Consider the following 26193-nt stretch of genomic DNA (forward strand, 5'->3'; position numbering starts at 1 on the left):
AGCATTTGAAGCTGCATGGCTGATTTGAGTGAAACATTTCACTCAGAGGTGGCAAGATAATTGCGTTGACTGAGATTTATTTTCATTTTTAAACAACAACACTAAGTCTTGTTCATTTATTTTCAGTTTGTCTTAACAGCACCACACTTCATACTTTGTACGTACACACCTTTATATTACATATTTATATTTCAGTAAATATGAATATGTTTCTGCATCTTGTTTCGTCTTTTTTAACTGCTAGAACGTTGATCCAAAAAGCCACGTGCAACGTGCAGCAATACATGGGCCAATTGCACAACAACATCATCACTTTCAAAAAACAACTTTTGTGTTGCTGTATGTACAGTTCTCAGGTTTCAGGCGGGGGAGGCGGGGCTGGTGTTTATTGCGGGGCCACTTACGCGGCACGACGACGAAGAGGAGGAGGAAGACGAGTCAGGAGCCCACGGAAGCCAACACTTTTGTTTGGAGCACCCCGGCGCGCGGGGGTCACGGTGGGCTGAATGGACTCAGACTGACGGCAGCCACGCACGCTAATTAGGAAAACCTGGTGGCGCAATTAAGCCGCTTGGAGCGCGCACAAGGTGGGTGCTTGTGTTTGTGTTTGGAGGCACTGGAACTTTGTTTGGAGCGCTCGGCTGCTTTCCTCTCAAGTGCGCGACTGGAGCTTCTGTGTTGGCCATGCAGAAAGTGAACTTTTAAACGTGCCCTTGTCTGTCGTAGCGACGTTTGACTGGTGGAGACGGTAAGTGAGCAAACCGTTTAATAAAGTGTACTTTTTCCCTACCGACTGTAATGCTCACACGTACGGCAGAGGGGAGATGTGTGCCTCCTCACACGCTTTCTTGGAACACGCCGTAGCCATGTTTAGTTTGCCACCAAAACCCGGCAGAGCGCAGTGAACCCAACGATTGCCTCGGCGTGCTTCTCCACATTTCTGCTCATTTTCGTCGTCTTGTTCTTTGAAGGGTGCATAGCTTGACTGTGGCTTGGCCGACTCTTGCGGCGCCTGGTGTGCGCGAGCGCGCGCGCGCTGGTGTGTGTGTGCGCGCTGCGCGGCCTCCGTGTCAGCTCCTTGAACCCTAAAATCCAGCTCTCTGCTTTGGGTTAGCCAGGAATGTTAAAACGCCTCCGCTTTGTCCGGATCCTTTGCACACACTTTCCAGACCAGACAACCCCCTCCCAGCCCAAATCCTTCGCCGTATATGCGACGGTGGATGTTTGTGCCTTTCTTTGGTCAGCTGCCGACTATTTGACTTTGTTAAACACATGTAGATGCGTTTAGACTTTGTGTCCTGTCTATAGGAGCAGCAACTATTTAATATCTCGTGTGTTAACCAGGACCGAAGCAAACATCTACTCGCTGGAACGGCACTGCTTGCACCTTGATTTGCCATGACAAAAGTACAGCACTGCACTTCGTTGAATTCTTTAGTCAATCAAGATTTAGACGAGACTCCTCAGTTCCTTCCCCCTGAAATTACTGTTTGAGTTTCAGACAATTAGCCGGCGGGCCCTTCATCCGGCTCAACATGGACACTTTTTTTCCTCTTTTTTTTTTTTTTTTTTTCTAAATCCCCAGAAAAAGCCTGTCCTGGAGTCCATGGGGGCTCCTCAAAGTTTGGAGACCTCCAAAAAGGACCTCAATACTTACCTAAAAAATGCATTTTAGCTTTAAACCTTTGTATGATGTTTTTATTTTTGTTACTCAGCCAGTGTTGATGGGTCTGGTGGACCTGCTGAAGTTTTCTGTTTTCAAAACAACACAATCAATTAATTTTCTGTTAAAATACTCAACAGATGTTTACTACCGGTACATCGCAATTGCAAGTCATATGAACAGCAAACATTAATATTTGCCCTTTGCCTTTGTTACTGTCGATCACATTTTTGACTTAATGTGCTACTCCCTTTTTGAAAATAAAATGTAATTAAAAAAAAAAAAAGAAAATCCCAGAACAGTGTGTTATCACCATGAGGCGAAAGTTTCAGATATGCATTGGGTCATTTTTCATTTGATAAAAAACTGAATGTGGGTCCCACAGCCCCGAACGCCATACAAGGGTTACATTTTACTCAGTGTGTTGCTATTTTTTTTAACTGTTACCTGCCAACCTTTTACTTAAACTTTGTTTAGTTTAGTTTTAAAACTGTTTTAAACTCTCCGCAGCACTTTGCGATGACTTTGAAATGCGTTCCAAACGGACGGACGTTTTGCACATGAGGCACTGACGTAGGCTACTGTATTTGCCACGTCTTAGGATTGTGATTTGTTTTCCTCTGCACTGCCAACGTAGAGACATTTGATGTGAAATTGAAGTCTTTTTGAGAGCATTAGTGGTCAAACAGAAACTGGATTCAGCAGCCTTTAATTTGCCTGCCTTTCGGCCACGGCTGCGAATCCCATCAGAGTAGTGAAGTGGCGTTTAAAGGGACAGTCGCCTCTGTGCACATCTGCTCTGAGCACATGATAACACCCCTCACACTGCAGCTCTAAAAGTGCTCCCTCAACTTGTCTTTTTCTCTGCTGTGCTCTGATTTTAAAGGTAGTGTCTTGTAGCCTAATTGCAGGGTGAAAACAGATGTCACCCCGCAGCTGTATTTGCGGCTTGCGACTTGCTGCTGTTGCTTCCTTTTGTCACACCCTGATCCTTCTTTTGGGGGAAAAAGTGTACCGCTCTAAACTGCAGTGAATCCCCGTGTATCGTGAGGGATATGTTCCAGGCCAGACCATGTTTTTAGTTTTACAACTTAAATGTACTTTAAACGCATTTCAACTTTTTAAAACATGCTTTTTCCTTAGGTCCTCTTCTCACTGGTGTATAACCAAATAAGACGCCCAGTATGCTTGCTTCAACGTGTTTGTCACCCCTACTTCAACTTTACTTTAAAACTGATCGACACATTAACCCAAAAACAATTCAACAATGTAAACTGTATTTAAACACTAAAATGTCAAACCAAGCCATATTCATTTCATCTAACAAAAATTCCACCAGCTAATGCTTGTAATGTGAAAGGCCATATACTGTAAAAAACCCCGTAACTTAACCATCAACTAAAAAAAATCCTCCTAGTGCTTTGGTCAATATTTCTATTTGTGTTCTTATACTTCAATCTTTAGTCTCTTAGTAATCCCAGTGCAAGTGGTAGGTGAAAATATATAAAACCAGAACGACATGTATCCTTAACACTTGAAGAGGGAAAATGTTTCTGCATTTTTAGTCCATGTGTACATTGAGTGTGTACATTGTGGTTATTGAAAAAAACCATCCCATGGTTGGCAGGCTTGCATGCGGTGAGATCCTCCCCGAGGATGATTGGAATTTCTCTGACAAAGATAATGCATGTCATGTCCTCATTTTGCCTGAAGAAAAACATGTTCAATGTTCAGTTTTTACTGACACCATGAGAGTAGTTTTCTGTTTCATGTTCAACTAGTGTGTGGTCATGTGTGCATTGCACAGATGTTGTTTGCGTGCAGAAGCTGGTTACGTGGATTTGGTTCATATTTCTTATGTTTATAGCAATACACAATTTAAACCATGGGCAAAAAACGGCTTTTGGGGCCCATTACAATGAGCTCACGTCTTGGAAAGTCAACAATCACGGTTAACACGTGGGGGGGGGGGGTGATTGCAAACATTTTTTACTTTTGGATAATAGTTGTCGATGCACAACTCCTTGTTTGTGTGTACTTGTGATATAGACTGGCAGGCAATGTGACGACACTCAACAGTGAAGGAATAAATGAAGTTCAACGACAGCTACTATGACCCGCCATGACTGTTGTGACTGTGTAGACAGAATGACTTCCAAGTTCCCACGCCTGTGCCCGAATGTCTGATGATTCACCATAAAACTAACCATCCCTGTTCTGGGGACATCCATAGGCTATTCCCCCTATTTTGTCACATTTCTACCTGGTAATGATGACAAGAAAGTGGCACAGTGGACGAGTGGTTAGCATATCCACCTCACAGTTCTGAGGTTGGTTTGAAGACTTTGTGTGCAGGGTTTGCACGTTCTCACTGTGCTTGTGGGGATTTTCTTCCGAACTTTGGCATTTCAAAAAAATGCATTTTCAGTGAATGCTCGGAATTTTCCTTAAATGCTGATTGATTGACAAGTCCGGTCGTACTTCTCGACCAAAGGCTCCAGCTCGCCTGCGTCCCTTAAGGATGGGCGGTACGGACAATTACGAGTTTACGTCAAAATGACGTCACAAGTCAAGATGGCGGTCAAGTCGGTGAAAACAAACCCTGAAATGAAAAGCATTGAATTTTGTGTTGTTGGGGATTATTTTGATTTCAAAATGTGATGAAATGTCACTTGACAACTCTAACAATCTATCTGCAGAGCCAAAAGTGCTTTTTTTTTTTGGTCACACTCGAGAACGAGTCTTGCCACTGAAATGCTCACCACAGCACAGCACAGCACTGCGGTCTTGGTTAGCTTCCATTCCGAAAGGTGCAGTCCCACTCTCGTCACTCCTTTTACCCACTTTCTCCGTTGTTCATTGTCCGCACAGTAATTGTGGGGTAAGGCGTTTTAAGTACATGCTGTTTTATTGTGAAAGGCTTAACAGGAAGTGGCTATGTGGTATCTTGTGAGAAATGAAGGGAAGCAAATAAAGACATTCGAGCTGCTCTAAAACGTGTCGCTTGAATCCCTATGGCCTGTCCTACGACAGTGATATGGAATGATATTTCAGTTTCCATCATGTTATGGTTGGACGATCCAACCGCACAACAAATCCCAGGCATGATTTTCTGCGAGCTTTATATGCTAGTCACAGGCAAAAGCAATACAATACGGCGGGTTGTTTTCACCAACTAAGGCGCGTTGCATCGTGGGCATTACCAGAAATGCCCGGATATTTGGAATTTTTCCCTAGAAAATGGGTGAATGACAAGAAAAGACTGAATTATTAAATGCGCGTTGACAAACGAATCCTGATGGATTCCTCTGACCCTCAAACACCTCTTATACTTTGTGGGGAATATCAGAACCCAGAAACTAAACTACTCAAGGTACTATTGAATTAATGACAGGAAGTTGCAAGAATGCTGCTCGGCACTCTCCGTGTTGACGACAAAGTGCTTTGAAAGAAAGCATGAAAAGCAAAATGAGATGCAATCACCAGCAAACATGTACAGCAACTGTCACTGGGCAAAAAAAACCAGGCAACACAACAAACCTTCAACCAAGAGGCAGGATGGTGAAATGAATAAAGAAAGAATACAAAACGAAATCCATTTTTAAACAAGGGCAGGCAATATCACATGAAAGCCAGTCTGTAAAATAAAGTTTTAAAAAGTCCTTTTAAAAGATGCTTTGAATCACAAGCGTAGCTTCAGGCTGCGTGGAGGTGGTTGCTCATTCAATTGTGGTTTTCTCCCCAAACAAAAGCCTGTTTAGCTCCTCGGTCACTTCGACACCATGAGTTGGAGTTTCCTGACGCGTCTGCTGGACGAGATTTCCAACCACTCCACCTTTGTGGGGAAGATCTGGCTGACGGTGCTCATCATCTTCCGCATCGTCCTGACGGCAGTCGGCGGGGAGACCATCTACTACGATGAGCAGAGCAAATTTGTCTGCAACACGCAGCAGCCGGGTTGTGAGAACGTGTGCTACGACGCCTTTGCGCCGCTCTCGCACGTCCGTTTCTGGATCTTTCAGGTGAGCTTTGCTCTTTGCGTCCAAGTATTCGCATCTAGCATACAGTGTGTGTGTGTGTGTGTGTGTGTGTGTGACTTAAGTGAATCAACGTCTGCTCCAGGTCATTATGATCACCACCCCGACCATTATGTACCTGGGATTCGCCATGCACAAGATCGCCCGCATGGAAGACTCGGACTACCGGCCGCGACGCAAGAAGAGGATGCCCATCATCAACCGTGGCGCCGTTCGGGACTACGAGGAGGCTGAGGACAATGGAGAAGAAGACCCCATGGTGGCGGAGGAGATCGAACAAGAGAAACCAGACAAGGAGGAAAAAAGTAAGCTGTCATTGTCAGTCGGTCGTCGGTCGGTCGGTCGGTCTTAAAGGGGAAGTCAACGCAAGAATATGTTCTATGCAAGCCCACTAGTTGAAACGGGGCATTCTGATAAATATTGCGTTTGTGGACTAAAGCGTTAATCCACTCGTTTTAGCCATCTCTGGGGGCGGCCATTTTGTCCTGTCGACTGAAAATGACAGGGCTCAGGTAGCAACCAATCACGGCTCAGATTCAGAAAACAGGTCAGCCGTGATTGGTCGTTGTGAGCAGTTGTAATGTCGTTTTCAGTCGTCAGAAGACAAAATGGCCGCCCCCAGAGAAGGCTAAAAGCAAGTGCACTTTGCTGCTTAATTTATATTCCGCAAACGCAAAATTAATCAGAATGCCGTGTTTCAACTAGAGGGCCTGCTGGGAACATATTCTTGAAAAAAATATGTTTGGGTTGACTTCCGCTTTAAGGGACGGAAAAGGCAGTACTCAATAAATCAAAGACGTCCAGAAGAATCAAAAAGCATCTTCTCGCCCTTGTCTCAAATAACCTCAAAATTAATTTGAATGGAAGAAATTAGACAGTAGTTCCATATTGTGTAGCTTAGTTAGATGTGGAATGCCATAGTGTATATTAAAATCAAATAAATGTATGATCATTAACAGCGGCGTGTCTCATTTAACCACATAGCAATGTACACGGATTGTGCAAATTTCGAGACTTGCCTTTTTTGAGGCTTCTCAAGAGCTGCTTGGAATTCTTAGATGCTTGAATTTCATTGTTAGCTTTTCAAGGTTTGAAAAAACATTCCTGAGCTCAGGATAAAGTGCATGGCAGCACTCTGACTGTCGCTTCTTCACAGAGGTGGCAAAAGTACACACACACTTGACAGAGTAGACAGTACAGGTACTTGTGTAAAATAAGTATTTGTTCACAGATACTTGTGTAAAAGAAGTATTTGTTCACAGATACTTGTGTAAATGAAGTACTTATTCAACTGTTGTACAGGCTCTTCAGAAGAAAAGTAACAGAAAAATGTTGGCCCACTGTCAGTTATATACAATATTTGGATGTATTTCTTTAAGTTAAGGTAGCATGGGCTCAGGCTTTCATGCTATCAGAGCAACTTTTTCCTATAGCTTTGCTAACGTGAACTGAGGAAAATATGCTAAGGGACCTCAGGGCAGTTAAATGACCCCCCCATCATCATTGACTACTTTGACAAAGGACTAGAAAGTATAGCAATTTTTTTCAAATCACAATCAGAAAAATACTCAGATGCCCAAAAATATGCTTTAGTTACAGTAGTGAAGTAGTACTACTTGATTACTTTTCACCACTGCTTGCTCTTCTGCCTCACAAAAGACTCGGACACTGGTTTTGTGGTTTTACCTTTCAATATATCCTTTTTTTCATCTTTATTCTCGCCTATGTCATTTCTGTCGCAACCTGTGTCTGTCTTGACTGACATTCCATCTTTTTATGGATTTAAAAAAAAGTGATAGGATACAACAAATTGTATGAGGAGCCTCAGTACGAAATAGAGGATTGCACAGTTCACATCGCAAGGATAAATTGTCCAATGTGCAGGGATGAGTGGCCAACTGCCATTTTTGTTTTTTTTTGTTTTTTGCCATGGTTGTGTCCGAGTCAGATTCGGAAGCATCGCGCCTTAAGAAAATAGTAAATTGCGTGTTTACTCACTCTAGTAGAATGTGGCTGCTGTTGGCAACAGTTCAGAATTGCCTTGCTGAATACGCTCTATGCTGAAATATTTTTCTTTGCACCTGCCTTTCAGATGTGGCCAAATCAGCCATTGCAATTCGCCTTGGATTTGATTTATCACATAATTGTGCAAGCTAAATTCATCTATTTGTATCATTTTCTCTCAGAATGCGCAAAATGAACTATGCGGCAAATTTTGCCTGTTGGGCATAAGCAATCCTGGGTTCACTAAACCCGAATTGGTAGTGATCATTAGAAATTCACGTGGAAAGCGATTGCCTTGAGCCACCTTAGTTTTTACACATGGCAAAATGTAACATGTTAAGTAGGGCAAATGCACACAACTGAACAGGTTTACTTTACATGAATTAACTTTATGTGAATGCAACTTGCTGCTAAGTTGATATGAATAATAATGTCACGTTTGTTATGTTAATTTGTTTGAGCAAGTCCGTTAAGTTGATATGAATAATAATAATGTCACGTTTGTTATGGTAGTTTGTTTGAGCAAGTCCGTTTTTTTTTTTTTTTTTTTCTTCATGGGCAAAAATTGAGTCAATCGGGCCCTTTGAGGTCTAATAAGCACTTGTCACTTTTCAAGGGTCGCAGGAGAAAAAGCATGACGGACGGCGGCGGATCCTGCGAGACGGCCTGATGAAAGTCTACATATGCCAGCTCCTGTGGCGCTCGGCCTTCGAAGTCGGCTTCCTTTGCGGCCAGTTCATCCTGTATGGCTTTGAGGTTATCCCCTTCTACGTTTGCACTCGCTCACCCTGCCCGCACACGGTGGACTGCTTCGTGTCTCGGCCCACTGAAAAGACCATCTTCCTGCTGGTCATGTACGTGGTGTCTTTCCTCTGCCTGATTCTCACCATCTTCGAAATCATGCACTTGGGCATCGGCACTATCCGCGACACCTTCCGCAGGCGGGCCAACCTCCGATCGCAGGCGCCCTCTTCCCTGCATGCCATAGCCACGGCGCCACCAGGCTATCACGCTGCTGTGAAAAAAGGAGTCAAAGGGGATCTCGGGATCTCGCCGACGCGGGACTCTGGCTTGGACAGTTTCGGCAACTCGGCCCGCGACCTGGAGCGCTTGCGCCGGCACTTGAAGCTGGCGCAGCAGCACTTGGACCTGGCCTACCACACGGAGGAGGGAAGTCACTCACGCAGCAGCAGCCCCGAGGTCCACACTGTGGCGCAAACGCCAGCCGAGCAGAACCGCCTCAATTTTGCTCAAGAGAAGCAGGAAGGTGCGAGCCAAAAAGGTATTTGCGAACCACATTTACTTGACATGTTAGCGGAGGCGGCCATTTTACTCAAATTTCGCTGGTCCGTCGTTAGTCACCCGTCAGCGGCCGGGGAACCCGCCCGTCATTTTTTGTGACAAACTGGATTGTAATCGTCCGACGGTCCCCCCCCGTAAACGTCAGTAAAACGGGCGTCCACCGGTGACAGAATAACCGTCCGCCAGTAACGGATGTGATTAGTGACCATTTCCCACTTCAGTCATTTTTAAAAACTGAATCTCCATTTATTTGCAACTTTGTGTTTCCATATCTTTTTTGGTGAATGTCAAAGTTGTATTTTGGTCATAATTGAACCCCCCTGCTTGCGGACTTTTAAAGCCATGAAACCAGCTAAACGTGATGTGTGGTTAAGATATATGTTCGTAGACAATGACAATTTCAACGTCTTTGTAAGAGAATACAGCATGGTAATTACCACTCGATTTTTTTTTTTTTTTTTTTTTCAATTAAAAATAGTGGTTCACTAGCATTTTCGATTGAAAGAGTAAAGGTGATTAAACTTGGGCCTGTGTGAAATCCACATGTCCAAGCTCTGATTCTTTTGGAATTAGGTTTCTATCGGCTACAGGGGCCGAGATATGAATTATTTTGTAGGTGGGGAAAAAGTCCGGTTTTCAAGGGTGACTCCAAAGACGACCGTAGGCTTTAGAGAGATGTCTCACGTGGGGCTTCAGGCTTTAATGGGTTAAAACATATTCTTGCAACTGAAACATGTAGGGATGTGTTCACATAAGTTGCAAGACAAAGTGGCATCCATTTTTATCTGGGCTGTGGGTTCGGTACACTCGGCGGACATGCCTACAGTGTTTGAGACCGGGGACGACTTATTATTATTATTTTTTTTAAAACATTGTTTTATATGCTTGTTTTTTTTTGGGTCATTTAGATGACACGGTTGTCACTTTACTTCACTGCTTTAAACACACATTCTTGTTTTTGCTGAGTCTGCATGCTATTTTCAAAAATGTATGAAGATTGACAATACAGAGGAATTTTAATTTGTGTGTTTTTCTTTTTGTCTCCCCTTCCAGGAATACGTGCCTGAACCTGCTTTCTGGCTGTCTTCTGTCTTGTCATTCCTACCAGCTTTATCACATTGGGTAGGGCGCAACTGGAAAATCAGATGAGAGGATGTTTGTGTATGCGTGAAAGAAAAATGATGCTCCTTTCAGTATTACGTCTGTTGCGGGGGGGGGGGGCTGATTCACTTTTAATGGCTGTTACGTTGTCAGTTCATTTTGAACCAAAAGCCCAAGGCAGCCTATCGCTCTCGCAAGCTCACTTATTTGGCCCTGAAATCCCTGTCCATTTCTGCCACCTCGGCTGACCTGGTTCTTTTTCTCCTTCTCACAAATGTAGTCTTTTGTAAGGTTTGTTGAGGCTAGCTTGAGTAGTTTTTTTTTTTTTTTTTTTTCTGGACCATGCAGTGCTCAGTGTTGTTGTTTTTCCAAGATTTATCATATACCGGTATTTCTTTCACTGGGCCTAGATGTTGAACTGGAAAATGCTTGAATTCTTTCTGCACCAAAAACTGTTCTCAATACATTTCATCCATATTTTTATTTACCATAACTTTTTTTTCTTCATTGAGTTTTTCTTCCCGGAATGGTACAAATGATTCACATTCGTCATTGCAGACGGTTCGGAAAACAGTGCCTGTGTTTTTTTTTTAATGTTTTTTTTTTTTTTGCTTATTGGCTAAACCTCATTGAGTGCTGTGTGGTGATGAGCGGCGCCAACTCCATCCTGCTGAAATACATTCCTTTTGGGTGAGACATACTTTTCCATCCCTGACACACGCGGCCCGTGTTCATGCTCCAACACGGATGCTTACCCTCCCAACCTCACGCTGGAGTCACTTTGATTTGGAGTCCTGTGCAGGTCAACATGTTCTTAGAGCTTCTCCTTTGCTTTTTTTTTTTGTGTGCGTCTGGCTCGAAAAGATGGCGCCTACAAAATGTTGCATCTCATTCCAAGTGTTTGTTCTGTTTCACGGTACATTCCAAAAACAGTTTCAAACAATGTTTTGTTTCTTTTCTAGTTGTAGATATATATTTTTCCTGAGAGTAAATATATTTGAACAGAAAGTTGTTCTGTTTTTATTGTGGGCTTACAAAAGGAAAAAAAAAAAAAAAAAATCTCCATAACATGAGTTTCAATGCCATCTACTGTTGACAAATGGAACTGAACATTTGCTATAACACTAAGAGTTAAATAGGGTTGAGGTCAGGGTGTAGTCAGTTATTTGACAGTGTCCTAAACCAACGTGCTTTCATGGACCTTGGTCACTCGTAGAAAAGAACCTTACCCAAATGGTTCAATCACAGTCGTGGCTCACTTGCAAAAGCTAAATGACACAAAAAAAAAAAAAAAAAACTATTGCATTGAATCAATTGGAACAGAAACTGAAGTGATGACTGAGCAAATCTGCATGTTAAAAAAAAAAAAAAATCTTTTCACACTTCCAAAATTGACATTTTCGATTTTATCACCATAAATTAAAGCAATCTCAACAGTCTAAAGACTATTCACAAGATGTTTTATTAGAACTTTCATTACTAGAGTCATGTAAGAATAGCCAAACAAATAGTTTAGACTCATGAACATTGGAGTCCATGAATGCTTTCATGGGTCCGTACCTGTGAAGTGGAGCGATTGTTTTTAATTCATTCACTGCCACTGACACATTTACTTCTCTATTCACAGTCCAGCCATTCAATCTCAGAAATGTATTTATATACATTTTTTAATTTTTTCTAACGTTAAGGTAAAAGAGGGTCTGAACATGTCTGGCAGTGAATGAAAGCCAGTCATTAAAATGTATTTTGTCCACTATTACCATAACACTATTTACTTTTGCCGATCAGCATTCAATCATTGAGGACCTTCGTAGTGGCATAATGTTTCTTCCAGTGATCATGGGACCAGAGCAAATGGCCTTCAGGTTGGCATAAAACAATGAATGCTGTGAGGCCTGTTAATGAAGTGAGTATCATGGGGGGGGAAAAAAAAACATCAAAGATGATTACATTTGGGTTCAAGGGTTCTTTTTATGTTGAAATCAGGGAAAAGATAAAGGCAGCGCACAAGGCTTGCAATTCAACGGCAGGCGATGTCGCAACAACCACAATGGCCACTCTAATTTCATCCAACCATCACGATGAAACCCATTAAAACAGGTAAGCTATGTCAGCAAGCTGGTCAAAGTTTAAACAAAATGCCAGTTATGCATTTAAGTCAGAGGAGAAAGTGGAAGCTGCAGCATTAAAAGAGCTGCTCTTGTGAATGTGTGAGTACTGTAGATGCCACCTGGAGCGGGTTTGACTTGCTGCTGTGTCCTCCACATTTGATGTGGCAACAACAGCTAAACACAACAGCAAATTGAAGAACGCAAAAACTAAAAAATGAAAACAAAATTGAAAAACCTACCACAACAGAAAATGAAAGAGCAAAAACAAATAGCTAAACAAAACATCAAAAACCTAAAAGCAAATGAAGACAAAAAAGCATATTAAAAAACAAAAAATACCTAAGCAAATCAACAACAACAAAAAAACTACACAAAAATGCAAACAAAAAAACAAAATGAAGGAAAGAAAGACTAACGTACAGGAAGAAGGTCGGGGGGATATCTGATTCAAAGCTGATTGGTCAGAGGCACCACTCATAACATAAATCTGTAAGATTTTTCATTTTGCTATTTTAAACGACAACCTAATTTAAAGGAAAAAAAAAAATACAAAAACATAAATTAAAGACAATGTTAAAAACGATGACGAACTGTAAATCACTAATGGAGGGTGGTGCCACATTGATTTAGCATAACAGAAATTATTACAGTATTTACAATTTACAAAAAGGAATAGAAGCACAACAGTAAGAAAAAAAACATGTACCAAACCACAGATGTCAAACTCTGGCCTGGGCGTCCGAACTAGCCAGCCACATTGTTGCAAATGTTGCCCATCGAATGACATGATTCTTAATAAAAGCTACCAAAAACTTCAAATTGTCATAGGTCATAAATAAAAATGGTCATATATTGCAGCCTTTTTTTTTTTCTTTTAACCAAACCCCTTTTTACAGTTAACAGAACCATTAGTCTTGACATCTGACTTTAAAATGACATATGCATCAATTTTTTTGTGTATACTGTATAATGAAATATTTATGTTGTTTCACAGTCATAACGGCCCTCCAAGGAAAACCGTAACTACATGTGGCCCACGACAAAAACCATTTTGACTCCCTTGTTAATTAAACCCATGTGTGCAACATATGAAGTTATCTTTCAAGAACTAACATAACAAATTATACTGTGCGCAGCTTGTCACAACTGCTGCGTCTGAGAAAGCTTTAAAAAAAGAAAGGCATTAAATGCTGTGGATGTTTGCCGAAACTACATGTGATATGCTGCGTGTGCGCGTGCATACGGCTGTATGTGTGTTGTATACAGTACTGAGTAGGGCTGATCGATTTTGCCTAACAAGAAAAACCCGATTATTTTCTCTCAAACCCGATTTTACGATTATGATTTCTTTGTAAAATAAAAAATAATGAAAAATGAAGTATTTTGAATGTCTTTTATTTTTAAACTTAATTTTTTTTCTTTCTTTGAATTCAAAATGCCAGTCAATTTAACTTAATACTCACAGAACAAGGATTAACAGCATTTTACTTACACAGTAGATTTCAGATCTGTTCTTAATTAAACCAATAATGAAAGAAGAAAGTGCATATCCCATCTGAAACGAAATCATCAACATGAGAGAAGGTAGACAGTCAAGTCTGTAAACCAAACAGTCTGTCAGCAAGTCATTTTGCCAACCAGCTAGCGACTAGCCTTTCACCTTTCTCCCTGGTCTTACTTCAACATAAATCAATGATTAGTGCAAAACTGTCACTCAATAACACAATGCACTGTCAAGCCTAAGTACGGATGCATAGTCCGGCTGGACCAGAGGTCCGTTGTAGAGGAGAAAAAAAAGACGTTGAGTTACTTGCTCACGGGTTGTATTGTACATGCGGGGCACACACTACACTACAGATTTATTTTTGCCCGATTTATTAACCAAACGCTCACTTGCCCGAGCAAATAGCAGAATCGCCGGTATCGCCGGGGTGTTGTTGTAGTTTTACCGGACTGCGCGCTCGGCGGAAGCGGAAATGCAGAGGAAACTACGGTGGCTTAGATACACTAAAAATAAAAAAAAATCGAGCGTGCCGATTTGAACGTTTTTAACATCGTTTTATCCAGTAAAAATTCGGTCTCGGTTCAAAATCGCTTAATCGAGCAGACCTAGTACCGAGTGTAAATACGGTTGCCAGCCCAGGAGGCTATCTACAGTAACATGCTATGGGTAACTTGCCCGTTTAAACGTGCAAAAATGTACATTCTTCCGGAATGATATCGGGCAAAATGTCATGCTTAAAGGAGTAGCCGCCATCAGATGTGGTGATGACGCGCAGTGACCTCATGCTTCCGGGAAGAGGAGCGCAACACCGCGTGATCCCAAGAATGCTGCTCGTTTGATTCGAGACCAAGCAGTTCCCATGGCAGCAGTACAAAGTCAGCACCTTGGAGTGAATGACCCAATTCTCCCAGCCCAGTTCTTGGAAGCTGACCTGGATTTCAGCTCGGCCGCCGTCTTCGTGCTGCGGTCTCTCCCGCCAGGGCCGTTGAAGCGAGTGGATGGCCAAAGGGGACCATGGGATGGGGCGTGGACCGTGTGGTGAGCGGGCCGGCCCTGGTTGAGCGTGCAGGTGAAGAAAAGAAATCTTATCTGCTTCCTCATTGTGACGCTGACAGTTTGTACAGTGCACTCGGAGCAGGAAAGGGCCTTGAAAGGCACGGGACAACGGCTTCAGGTCCAGGACGTAAGTTGTCCATCCATCCGGGTTTCTCTTGGACAGAGCATCTCCCACATGCGGAGTGTATAAATGCGCGATGTGCTGCCATGAGCTTTGACCGTGGCAAATGACTGCGTTAACACACATGCAAACGCCCATAGATGCATGCTTATCAGTGCGTCCTGCAGAACTTGTTGGTTTTGGACGCTTTGATGTCACCACGCCAGTATTGTCTCCCACAACACACATTTAGCCACTGGGAGTCGTCACGTTTGCCTCCACGTGGCCTTGACGCATTTCTGCACAAACATTGTGACTACTTGGCTGGCTCAGCGGGCAGGCCAGATGTTTGCCAAAGTGGACTGACAACAATCATACGATTTTTCACATCTTTAAAAAACGCGGAGAGACCTGAAATCGTAAAAAATCGGCACATATCATCGCGTTTGGAGTTGTCCTCGGTTGTCTTCCAGGATGGACAGACAGTACGTGGTCTGCACTCCCTTGCGTCCCTCTTTAAGCCATCTCCTAATGACTCACTAATCGACTCCTAATTCAGGGAAGAAGCTCTACGCGGTTTTATCAACTCAGCGGTGTGCGGTTGTTCCGAGTTGCCCCCTGCTCGTCATTGCTGGCTTTACAGGGATGGTCTGCAGGCACCTTTCTGTGCACGTTGGCCACGTAACAACGGCGGCGCATTATTGATTTTCTCAAAAAGACAACCCCGCACTCATCAGCTGAGCAATCCATTTATTAACCTTCTACATCTATTTTTGTTTGCTGGTCGAGTCGTCGATTGGCCGCCGCTCCACTCTGACCTCTGGTGGGTGCCTACACAATCTATCAAAGAAAAATGGCAAATTAGAGACGCCAACTGGCACAGGCGTGCAAGCGGAATCGTCAATCCGCTTACTATCTCGACGCAAGCATAATCCACGGTGAGATACTTTGGAAGTGTATCGCACGGAGTTGCCTCTCCCAGGTTTTCATTGTTTGCCGTCAGGGTGCACGAGACAGTCGGCCCATCTTGGTAACACCTGTGAAGGCATTTCAATCGCGGTTCAAACGAAAGAATTGCAAGCCTTTGACGCCGTTTGTACGGGAGGACACTTACAGATGCTCCACTCTTCCGAAAGCCGAGGCGCTGTCACAGAAAGTCATGATTGAGGGCGTTGCCGTGCAGATATTCTCATCTCGCCGGCCATACGTTGCACGCAGGATCGTCAGGAATCCGCTCTCTGAGGAGGACATGGAAAGCTCAAGCTGGACATAACACAGCAGCAGCTTCCGCATTTCAAACAAAAACCTTTGGCTTTCCGAGGGCAAGTGACAAAAACAATGCTCTCACTCACCACATGTGATGGTGTCGGTTTGTTCTTCGCACAAGACCTTTGTCATCACGCCTGTGGAAGCATTTGCCAGTTTTAATGAGACTTATCAGCAGGGCTGTCCAGATTTTTTCTTTCGACGGCCGCCGACAGAAAAACTGAAGGATGCAAGTGCCACATTGATTACTCTTTACTTTTCATTTCTGCTAGCCTGTCGCATGGTGTTCCGCAGGGTTCTATTTTGTGTTCATATTGTATTTGCTGCCCCTAGAGTTCCATCCTACAAAAACATGGTATTTCCTTCCACTGCTACGCGGGTGACAGTCAGAAGGATGCCTTCTCCTTAAGACCACTTTTGTCCTGTCTAGAGGAAATGAAAGCTTGGATGTCAGTGAGTTTCTTAAATTTCAACAAAAGGAAAACAGAAGGTAATGGTGTTTGGTCCCAGTGGCCCTTCTTTGACCTGGGCCCCCTGACGTCTTAGCTACATCCAATAGTCTCAAACTTGGGTTTTAATTTGGACACTGACTATCAATCAATGCTGTTGTTAAATCCAGCGTTTTTCCTCACAGGCAGCCCCTCCTTTCTCAACAGCATTTAGAAACGGCAATCCATGCCTTCGTTACGTCTCAGCTGGATTACTTCAACACACTTCATTTTGGAGTCAGCCAGTCCTCCCTCAAGCCTCTCCAGCTGGTCCAAAGCGCTGCTGCTCGCCTCTTAACTGGAGCTCGGAAGACGGAGCATATAGCGCCAATTGTGGCCTCCCCTCACTGGCTCCCAGTACATTGTAGAGTTCGTTTTAAGATACTTCTATTTGTTTTCAAATATTTCAAGGGCCTCTTTCCGGTTTACCTCTCTGAGCTCCTCCAACCCTACGCACCTGGCCGTGCCTCGGGTCAGTGGAGCAGATGCTACTGGAGGTGCCAAGGACCAAGTGGGGCCTTTGAGGGGATGGCGCCTTTTCCGTTGCCGGTCCTAACCTCTGGAATGACCTTCCGTTAAATGTTAGGCAAGTCCCCTCCCTGTCCATTTTTAAACCTCGTTTGAAGACACATTTCTATTCTTTGGCTTTCGACCCAACTTGAGACTGACATTGTTGTGTTGTTTTCTGCTGTTTTGCTGTACATGTGTTGGTATCATCAATTTGTATTTTAATTGACTGCTTTCACAGTGTTTGTTTTTGAATTCTTGTCATTTTACGTTAGATGTAAAGTGCTTTGCTGCAGCTGTTGTCAAAGGCGCCGTCGAAGTAAAAGTGTCTTGTATTGTATAATGAATGACTTCAGAATACGCTGCGAGTCGCTCCAAAACGGACGACAGGGCCACAATGTGCATAGTTTGTGACCTTGCTTCCTAGCAGCGGCAGCTCTCTATAGGCAGCGAAAGACTTGTACCTTCAACTTCTGGTTCACAAGTGTAGCTGACTTGGATGAAGGTGTCAGGTGACCAATTATTTATGAACATATTGACGTCTGGCTTTGGCAGGCGGCACCGCTGTTCGCCATCACAGCTGTAGGAGTAGGTGTCATTATCAGTTGAAGCCTTTTGCAGCAAAGGTTCGTTTGTGTTTCCCCAAATAGACCAAAATGACTCACATAGACTTCACCCAACCATAGATGAGTGGATGAAAGCCGTCCTGACTCGAGACTCGGCCAGGCCGGTGGCGAGCAGAGCAGTCCGCATTCTCCTTCAAACCGTGGTCTACATCCGAGACTGCGATTCTGAATCCATCCGCTGAAAGCCACAAAGGACACATCTCAACAGACAAATTGCCGGAGCGCCGAGCGGCACCGGCAGTGTGAGCGCCGGCTACGTACGACACTTGAGCACAGGGTTGACTCCTGGGCACGCCACGTCGAACAAAAGCTCTGCTGAATGGACACTTGAGTTAGATGCAGGATGTTATGTCATTGTTGAGGTTTCTGTGCAAAGCGTTACCTGCGACCGCTGTGTGACACCATGCAGCAACCACAACTACAGGATAGGGGAAATACATGCATTGACATTTGAAGGACATGGAATATGGCTTGCCTGCGCTTGCCAGAGTACTCACAAGAAACGGCAGTCAACTTGGTGAAGAACATCTTGCCGGTTGAAGTGAGAGTTGGCTCGACTACTTTGACTGGCTGCATATTTATATGCTATCTCCTATTTACCATATGCAAGCGTGTTCAAAGTCGTAGACAGAAAAGGTGGAACGCAAATAATGTAAAAACTTGAACGGCAAATATTGAACTTACCTCTCGCACAAAAAAGGGTGTCATTGTTGATTTAGGAAAATCCACGTTTTCAGTTTTATGCAAAAACGTGTAGCCAAAATTTCCCTCATAGTGAGGAGCATTCAGTCCATTTTGAGCAGACCCCTAAGAGACAAATGACTTCTTAAAATTAAAAATTACTTTCTTTCATAAAATGACTTCGATTCAACCTGGATTTTAACCCATTAAAGCCTCAAGCGCCTGGCTGGACAGCTCCCCAAAACCAAAGGTCGTCTTTGGAATAACCATTGAAAACCTGAAGTTTTCCCAGAAATTCAACACCTACAAAATAATGAATCTTTAATTCATTAATTAATCTCAGACCCTGTAGCAGACAGAAACAATTCAAACTAGAGCAGCAAGCAGCTATAAAGGGCCCTCGCAGCCCTGGCAACGTTGGGGTATCGACACGTCGGGATGCTCGCACATCGGAACTGAATAATCGAAATTATCATGTGAATTAAGTTACAGCATCTTTTGTAGTCAAGGTGAGTCCAAACTTTAAACTAAATTCAAAATGGCGGACTTCCTTTTAGGTTTAGCATATGGCTGCAAGAGGTTTTTTTGGAGGTCTCTTCCTGTTTCATATACTACCAAATTTTCGTAGATGTAGGTGAAGCGTACAACCGGGGCCACTTTTAAAGAATATTCGAGGGGGCGGTAGAAAGCCATCTTTTAAAGATTGCACAATTGAATAATTGATTATTGATTCATTTACCAGGCCTTCTATGTGTGCAATGTTTCATGAGTTTTCGTGCATGTTTACATTCTCCAAATCAGCATTGTGTTATTGGCAAACTGGGCGTTACCATGGCAACAGATTTTTGCAAAAAATCTCAAACTTCGTGTTTTAACATCATAAAGGGTGTAAACACTCTTCTGAGCAAATATCTGGCTAACCTGCCAGGAGAAAAACATGAAAGAATAAAACATGTACTTCATTTAGCCAGTAGGTGGCGCTCCCACTACGATGAAAAGTTAGTTCGCAGATGTCTTCAGGTATAGACTCTCATCAAATGTGTGAAATTTTGATATGATCATGTGGATCACATTACAGCTGCTTTTAAAGTCAATGTGATGCCGATTTGTAAAGTCAATTCAAAATGGCAGACTTCCTGTTAGGTTTTGCACATGGCTCCAAGAGACTTTTTTGTAGGTCTTGACCTGTTAGATATATCACAAACTTTTCGTAGACATAGGTGAAACATACCACTAGGGCTGATTTTTTTTTTTTAATTCTAGGGGGAGCTAGCGAGACATTTTTTAAAAAGATTTGCAACGTAAAACAACAAAAAAAAAAGATGATTTCACCAGGCCCAATGTGTATGCAAAGTTTCGTGAGATTTGATGCATGTTTAGACCGTCAAAATCAGCGTAGTTTTATTTGCGAATTGCCCGTTGCCATGGTGACAGCTTTCAACGAAAAATTACAAATATCGTATTTTATCATCAGGAAGGTCTACAGAGTCCTCCGAGCAATTCTGAGGTCGACCTAGTTAACCTGCGAGGAGAAAAAGATCAAAGAATAAAACATGTACTTCCTTTAGCCAGTAAGTGGCGCTACCACTATGATGAAAAATAAGATTTAACTTCTATCAAATGTCAGTAGTTTTTCAGAAGAAATTATCATGTGGGTCAAGTTCCAGCAGCTATTGTAATCAGAGCAAATTCATACTTTAAACTTAATTCAAAATGGCCGACTTCCTGTTTGGTTTAGCATATGGCTCCGAGAGACTTTTTTTGTAGGCCTTGAACTGTTACATAGACCACCAATTTTTTGTAGATCTCAAAGAAACGTCAACCGGGGCTGAATTGTTAAAAAATTTCTAGGGGGCGCTAGTGAGCCATTTTTTACAAATTGCACAAAAAAAATTAAAAAGCTTGATGATTTCGCCAGGCCTGATGTATGTGCAAAGTTTCGTGAGATTTCGAGCATGTTCAGACCCTCAAAATGAGCGTTGTTTTTTTGGGTGAACTGCGTGTTGCCATGGCAACAGCTTTTTGCGAAAAATCACAAATTTTGTATTTTTATATTAGGAAGTCGTAAACACTGTTCCGAGCAAAGATGAGGTGGACCCGGTTAACCTGCTAGGATAAAAACATCAAAGAAATAAACATGTACTTCCTTTAGCCAGTAAGTGGCGCTACCACTATGATGAAAAATAAGATTTAACTTCTATCAAATGTCAGTAGTTTTTCAGAAGAAATTATCATGTGGGTCAAGTTCCAGCAGCTATTGTAATCAGAGCAAATTCATACTTTAAACTTAATTCAAAATGGCCGACTTCCTGTTTGGTTTAGCATATGGCTCCGAGAGACTTTTTTTGTAGGCCTTGAACTGTTACATAGACCACCAATTTTTTGTAGATCTCAAAGAAACGTCAACCGGGGCTGAATTGTTAAAAAATTTCTAGGGGGCGCTAGTGAGCCATTTTTTACAAATTGCACAAAAAAAATTAAAAAGCTTGATGATTTCGCCAGGCCTGATGTATGTGCAAAGTTTCGTGAGATTTCGAGCATGTTCAGACCCTCAAAATGAGCGTTGTTTTTTTGGGTGAACTGCGTGTTGCCATGGCAACAGCTTTTTGCGAAAAATCACAAATTTTGTATTTTTATATTAGGAAGTCGTAAACACTGTTCCGAGCAAAGATGAGGTGGACCCGGTTAACCTGCTAGGATAAAAACATCAAAGAAATAAACATGTACTTCCTTTAGCCAGTAAGTGGCGCTACCACTATGATGAAAAATAAGATTTAACTTCTATCAAATGTCAGTAGTTTTTCAGAAGAAATTATCATGTGGGTCAAGTTCCAGCAGCTATTGTAATCAGAGCAAATTCATACTTTAAACTTAATTCAAAATGGCCGACTTCCTGTTTGGTTTAGCATATGGCTCCGAGAGACTTTTTTTGTAGGCCTTGAACTGTTACATAGACCACCAATTTTTTGTAGATCTCAAAGAAACGTCAACCGGGGCTGAATTGTTAAAAAATTTCTAGGGGGCGCTAGTGAGCCATTTTTTACAAATTGCACAAAAAAAATTAAAAAGCTTGATGATTTCGCCAGGCCTGATGTATGTGCAAAGTTTCGTGAGATTTCGAGCATGTTCAGACCCTCAAAATGAGCGTTGTTTTTTTGGGTGAACTGCGTGTTGCCATGGCAACAGCTTTTTGCGAAAAATCACAAATTTTGTATTTTTATATTAGGAAGTCGTAAACACTGTTCCGAGCAAAGATGAGGTGGACCCGGTTAACCTGCTAGGATAAAAACATCAAAGAAATAAACATGTACTTCCTTTAGCCAGTAAGTGGCGCTACCACTATGATGAAAAATAAGATTTAACTTCTATCAAATGTCAGTAGTTTTTCAGAAGAAATTATCATGTGGGTCAAGTTCCAGCAGCTATTGTAATCAGAGCAAATTCATACTTTAAACTTAATTCAAAATGGCCGACTTCCTGTTTGGTTTAGCATATGGCTCCGAGAGACTTTTTTTGTAGGCCTTGAACTGTTACATAGACCACCAATTTTTTGTAGATCTCAAAGAAACGTCAACCGGGGCTGAATTGTTAAAAAATTTCTAGGGGGCGCTAGTGAGCCATTTTTTACAAATTGCACAAAAAAAATTAAAAAGCTTGATGATTTCGCCAGGCCTGATGTATGTGCAAAGTTTCGTGAGATTTCGAGCATGTTCAGACCCTCAAAATGAGCGTTGTTTTTTTGGGTGAACTGCGTGTTGCCATGGCAACAGCTTTTTGCGAAAAATCACAAATTTTGTATTTTTATATTAGGAAGTCGTAAACACTGTTCCGAGCAAAGATGAGGTGGACCCGGTTAACCTGCTAGGATAAAAACATCAAAGAAATAAACATGTACTTCCTTTAGCCAGTAAGTGGCGCTACCACTATGATGAAAAATAAGATTTAACTTCTATCAAATGTCAGTAGTTTTTCAGAAGAAATTATCATGTGGGTCAAGTTCCAGCAGCTATTGTAATCAGAGCAAATTCATACTTTAAACTTAATTCAAAATGGCCGACTTCCTGTTTGGTTTAGCATATGGCTCCGAGAGACTTTTTTTGTAGGCCTTGAACTGTTACATAGACCACCAATTTTTTGTAGATCTCAAAGAAACGTCAACCGGGGCTGAATTGTTAAAAAATTTCTAGGGGGCGCTAGTGAGCCATTTTTTACAAATTGCACAAAAAAAATTAAAAAGCTTGATGATTTCGCCAGGCCTGATGTATGTGCAAAGTTTCGTGAGATTTCGAGCATGTTCAGACCCTCAAAATGAGCGTTGTTTTTTTGGGTGAACTGCGTGTTGCCATGGCAACAGCTTTTTGCGAAAAATCACAAATTTTGTATTTTTATATTAGGAAGTCGTAAACACTGTTCCGAGCAAAGATGAGGTGGACCCGGTTAACCTGCTAGGATAAAAACATCAAAGAAATAAACATGTATTTCCTACAACCACTAGGTGGCGCTACGACTACGATGAAAAATAAGTTCGTAGATGTCTTCAGCCCTTGGCTATCATCAAATATGAAACATTTCGAGAAGTTTGGATGATCTGGGTCAAGATAAAACTGTATTTATTGTCATGTTGAATAATCAGACTTTGCGGCATAAAATGACCATTGGAGATGATTCACTTCTTCTGTTCAGGGTCAAATTGACCCGTTCACAAGAATAAGCCGACCAAATCATTCGAAAATGATTCGTATTGAATAGTGAATGTTATTCCACCTTCACCCATCACATGTTTACCTGCTTAAAGTCTCACCACTGAAGTATTCCTAAAACAGAATAGAGAATTTATTTTCGGAAAGTATATTTGATTTTGTAATCCACTGTAGTTTACACAATTTGACTACAAACACTGCACTAGATATAGGGAAAATTGATTAAACAGTGACATTTTTTTCTGCATGTGTTCTGATTTATGCAGTTGTGAATGGACTTTCCATCAGGCCACCAAACAGCTTTGCCTGTGTCAGGAAGACATTTCACATACAGTAACTTGCAGCGCAATTCTACTATCAACTGTTATTCATTTTGCACTTCTATGTCAATAGGAAAAGTGCATAGGGATGGAACCCTAGATTCAGAATCAGAGAAATGGAATTGAGAAGCCAGGACAGGAAATGACACCGTGGCCAGGCAGATACTGGTCGAAGTTGCAGACATTTGGCCAGAGTGAAGGTCTGGGAAATTCAACCCCATGTTTGGATGTGTTTCTTTTGTACTTTAGGTGCACAATTAAAAAGTTGCAATGTACAATTAGTTCTTTTTATACACGACCCCCCACCAAAAAAAAAAAAAAAATTGAAAAAACCCCCCCACTTTGTCAAATTTTATAGGGATTCATTTTAACAAATGGATTAATAGAAGTGCATGCCCCTAGGTGGCTTTCACTTATATCAAGTTATCATACTGCTATGTATTTTGGAAGATTATGTGTCAATATTGACTTATCCCAAGGGCTCAAGAGAAAAAAAAAAACAAAAATAGAAAATAACAAACTACAAAGTTAACAGGAACTACAATTAAAACTAAAACATAGCATGAAACTAAAAGTGATGGAAAATGAAAAAAAAAAAAAAAAGAAGAGTGATTTTTTTTATTTTTTTTTTATTGTTACATTCACGGCAGAGGTAATGAGACACATACCTTCCAAAAAGCTCTACATTCAACTCATCAGGCCATAGAATATTTTGCCAAAAGTCTTGGGAATTAGTCAGATGTTTTTATTTATTTCTTTTTGCTCAATTAAGACGATCACTTATGCTCTTTTAACGTCATCAGTGGTTTCCCCCTTGGAACGATGCTTAACTTAGCTAAGGTGTAGGAGGCCTGCACTTCTTTAAATGTTGTCCTGGGTTCCTTTGTGACCTCCAGGATGGGTCATCACCGGGGTAATTTCCGGAGGTCGGCCGCTACTAGGAAAGTTCACTACTGTTCCATGTTTTCTCCATAATGCCTCTCAGCGCTTTTCACAGGAGTCTTTGAATTCGATCGCATGGCTATGACGTGGGCTCCCTCAAGGGTCAGTCCTTGGAGTCTCGAAAAACCAGAGAACAAGTCTGAAATCTTGGAGTACTGATAGAGTCTGACCTGACTTTGAGCAGTTATCGCAAATCAATCGCGAAAACAGCCTAGCCCAGTTGACTATGGGCAAAAGGCGAATTACACCCTGAACTGGTCGCCAGCCAGTCGCAGGGCATACACACAGACACAGTCACTGAGTGGGAACCGATCCCACGCTGCCCGCGCACAACTCAGGCGAGTGTACCACTGCGCCATCAGCGACCCACACCTCCAGTAGACTTTTTTGTGAAATTTTAGCTGAGTTAATTTTCTCAGATAGGTTCAATTTAATGTGATTTCTGGTGGTCTTTAGACAATTAGACGTGGGTGTAATCAGTGAAAATGGACTCAGCTTAAAAAAAAGTGATTAGCCACAGTTAATTAATGTTTTAACAAAGAGGCAAGTACTTTTAATTTTCACACAGGACCAGGTTGCCTGCAATGTATTTTTTCCTACATGTATTTATTCATTCATTAATTCACGGTTTGTTTGGGTTCTCTTTTGACCACAATTTACATTTATTTGATGGTCTTGAAAATGAAAGTGGTGATCAGGCAAAAACGTAAGAAGTTGGGATAAGCACAAATATTTTTTTTTACTGTATTTGAACATGTTAAATAGCATATTTAATTTGTTTTCCTTTGGAGGGCATAGTGTACAGTTGCTGTACAACCGGTATCCGATTCGGTCTGCATTAATTCCTGAGAGCGGGAACAGGCTCGTTCCCCAGGAGAGTAAACTTCGATGATCCTTAACAAAATGGCCGTGTCCTCGCCTGATGACTTTCACTTTCTTTGAGTTCTATAAGAAACTGAATTATGGGGGAAAAGCGCAGCCAAGATTGAAGGGCACAATCTCTTGCTTTAAAAGTCATATTCCACCTATGTGTGCCATCCATTACAAATGGACAGAGTGATGTATTGTTGTACAATGCCATTGGTGTGGCGGCGGATTTTGTTTTGCATTCCAAATAGGGAGAAACTTTTTTTCCCTTCTGCGTATACTGCGTGATGACGACTTGGCTGTGGAGTGGCGGCCGATCAAGTGGTTGTAGTGCATTGGCCACTAGAGGCCACTGCAATCCACAAGTGCGATTCTCACCAATGCTTTTATCGCTGCTGCAAACTGCAAGGCCGCATGAATCCTTCTTTTATACACTTTCCATACACATATCTGAGATTTCTTGGCACCTCCATGTTGTGTTTTATTCCACCAAAATGCATCAGCAGGATACGCAGTTTAAAGAAATGCAAATGTTCCCACTGTAGTTACTACACTGTTCTACTTCCTTTATGTCGTGGCTCACCCGCACTAGAAGTTGCACTACAAACGGCCATCTGTATTCTTGGACTGTCTATTTATAGCAGTTGATACACACGTTTGACTTGATAGCATTATCTAAAGGGCTGTGTTGTGTGTGTGTGTGTGTGTGTGTGCGTCTGTGTGAAAGGGGTGTTGAGACAAGCTAGGGGTACCTTCTAAATGTTTAAGATGTGGTTGTAAATAATTTTCCAGAAACAACTTAAAGGGACACTTGGGTGAGCTTAACATTGGCACCTATATAATAGGTTTGCATGTAAAAATGACATTAGTACTAAAGTGCCCCCCTCCTCCCCCCAAAAGACTCTGTAGTGATTTAAG

General features: G+C 42.1%; 3 protein-coding genes across 7 annotated transcripts; 1 reads left to right on the top strand and 2 right to left on the bottom strand.

Moving 5' to 3' along the window:
- Window positions 1–398: 398 nt before the first annotated feature.
- LOC147154051 (gap junction gamma-1 protein-like) lies at window positions 399–11115 on the top strand. Of its 4 annotated transcripts, XM_086040267.1 has the most exons (6): window positions 399–587; window positions 5416–5685; window positions 5786–6005; window positions 8321–8558; window positions 8646–8986; window positions 10060–11115. In XM_086040267.1, the coding sequence occupies exons 2-6, from the start codon at window positions 5446–5448 to the stop codon at window positions 10071–10073; spliced, it is 1053 nt and encodes a 350-aa protein (XP_085896393.1). In that variant the 5' UTR covers window positions 399–587; window positions 5416–5445; the 3' UTR covers window positions 10074–11115. The 4 variants fall into 4 exon arrangements, with proteins under 4 accessions (XP_085896393.1, XP_085896367.1, XP_085896385.1 ...); XM_086040241.1 differs by having other exon boundaries at window positions 8321–8986; XM_086040259.1 differs by having other exon boundaries at window positions 8321–8971.
- A 3286-nt stretch (window positions 11116–14401) lies between these two features.
- Window positions 14402–15037, bottom strand: inha (inhibin subunit alpha). Its single transcript, XM_086045777.1, has one exon. The coding sequence runs from the start codon at window positions 15035–15037 to the stop codon at window positions 14402–14404; it is 636 nt and encodes a 211-aa protein (XP_085901903.1).
- Window positions 15038–15611: 574 nt separating this feature from the next.
- Window positions 15612–18321, bottom strand: LOC147154053 (L-rhamnose-binding lectin CSL3-like). 2 transcript variants are annotated; one of them, XM_086040271.1, is made up of 9 exons: window positions 18263–18321; window positions 18148–18183; window positions 18027–18080; window positions 17805–17943; window positions 17604–17719; window positions 16231–16281; window positions 15993–16116; window positions 15792–15915; window positions 15612–15718 (listed from the first exon to the last, which is right to left on the bottom strand). In XM_086040271.1, the coding sequence occupies exons 1-9, from the start codon at window positions 18291–18293 to the stop codon at window positions 15710–15712; spliced, it is 684 nt and encodes a 227-aa protein (XP_085896397.1). In that variant the 5' UTR covers window positions 18294–18321; the 3' UTR covers window positions 15612–15709. The 2 variants fall into 2 exon arrangements, with proteins under 2 accessions (XP_085896397.1, XP_085896400.1); XM_086040274.1 differs by having other exon boundaries at window positions 18027–18077; window positions 18263–18301.
- Window positions 18322–26193: the final 7872 nt, after the last annotated feature.

Source organism: Filicampus tigris, chromosome 1 (assembly GCF_054856515.1).
Source record: "Filicampus tigris isolate MCC_2025a chromosome 1, RoL_Ftig_1.0, whole genome shotgun sequence".
NCBI lineage: Eukaryota > Metazoa > Chordata > Actinopteri > Syngnathiformes > Syngnathidae > Filicampus > Filicampus tigris.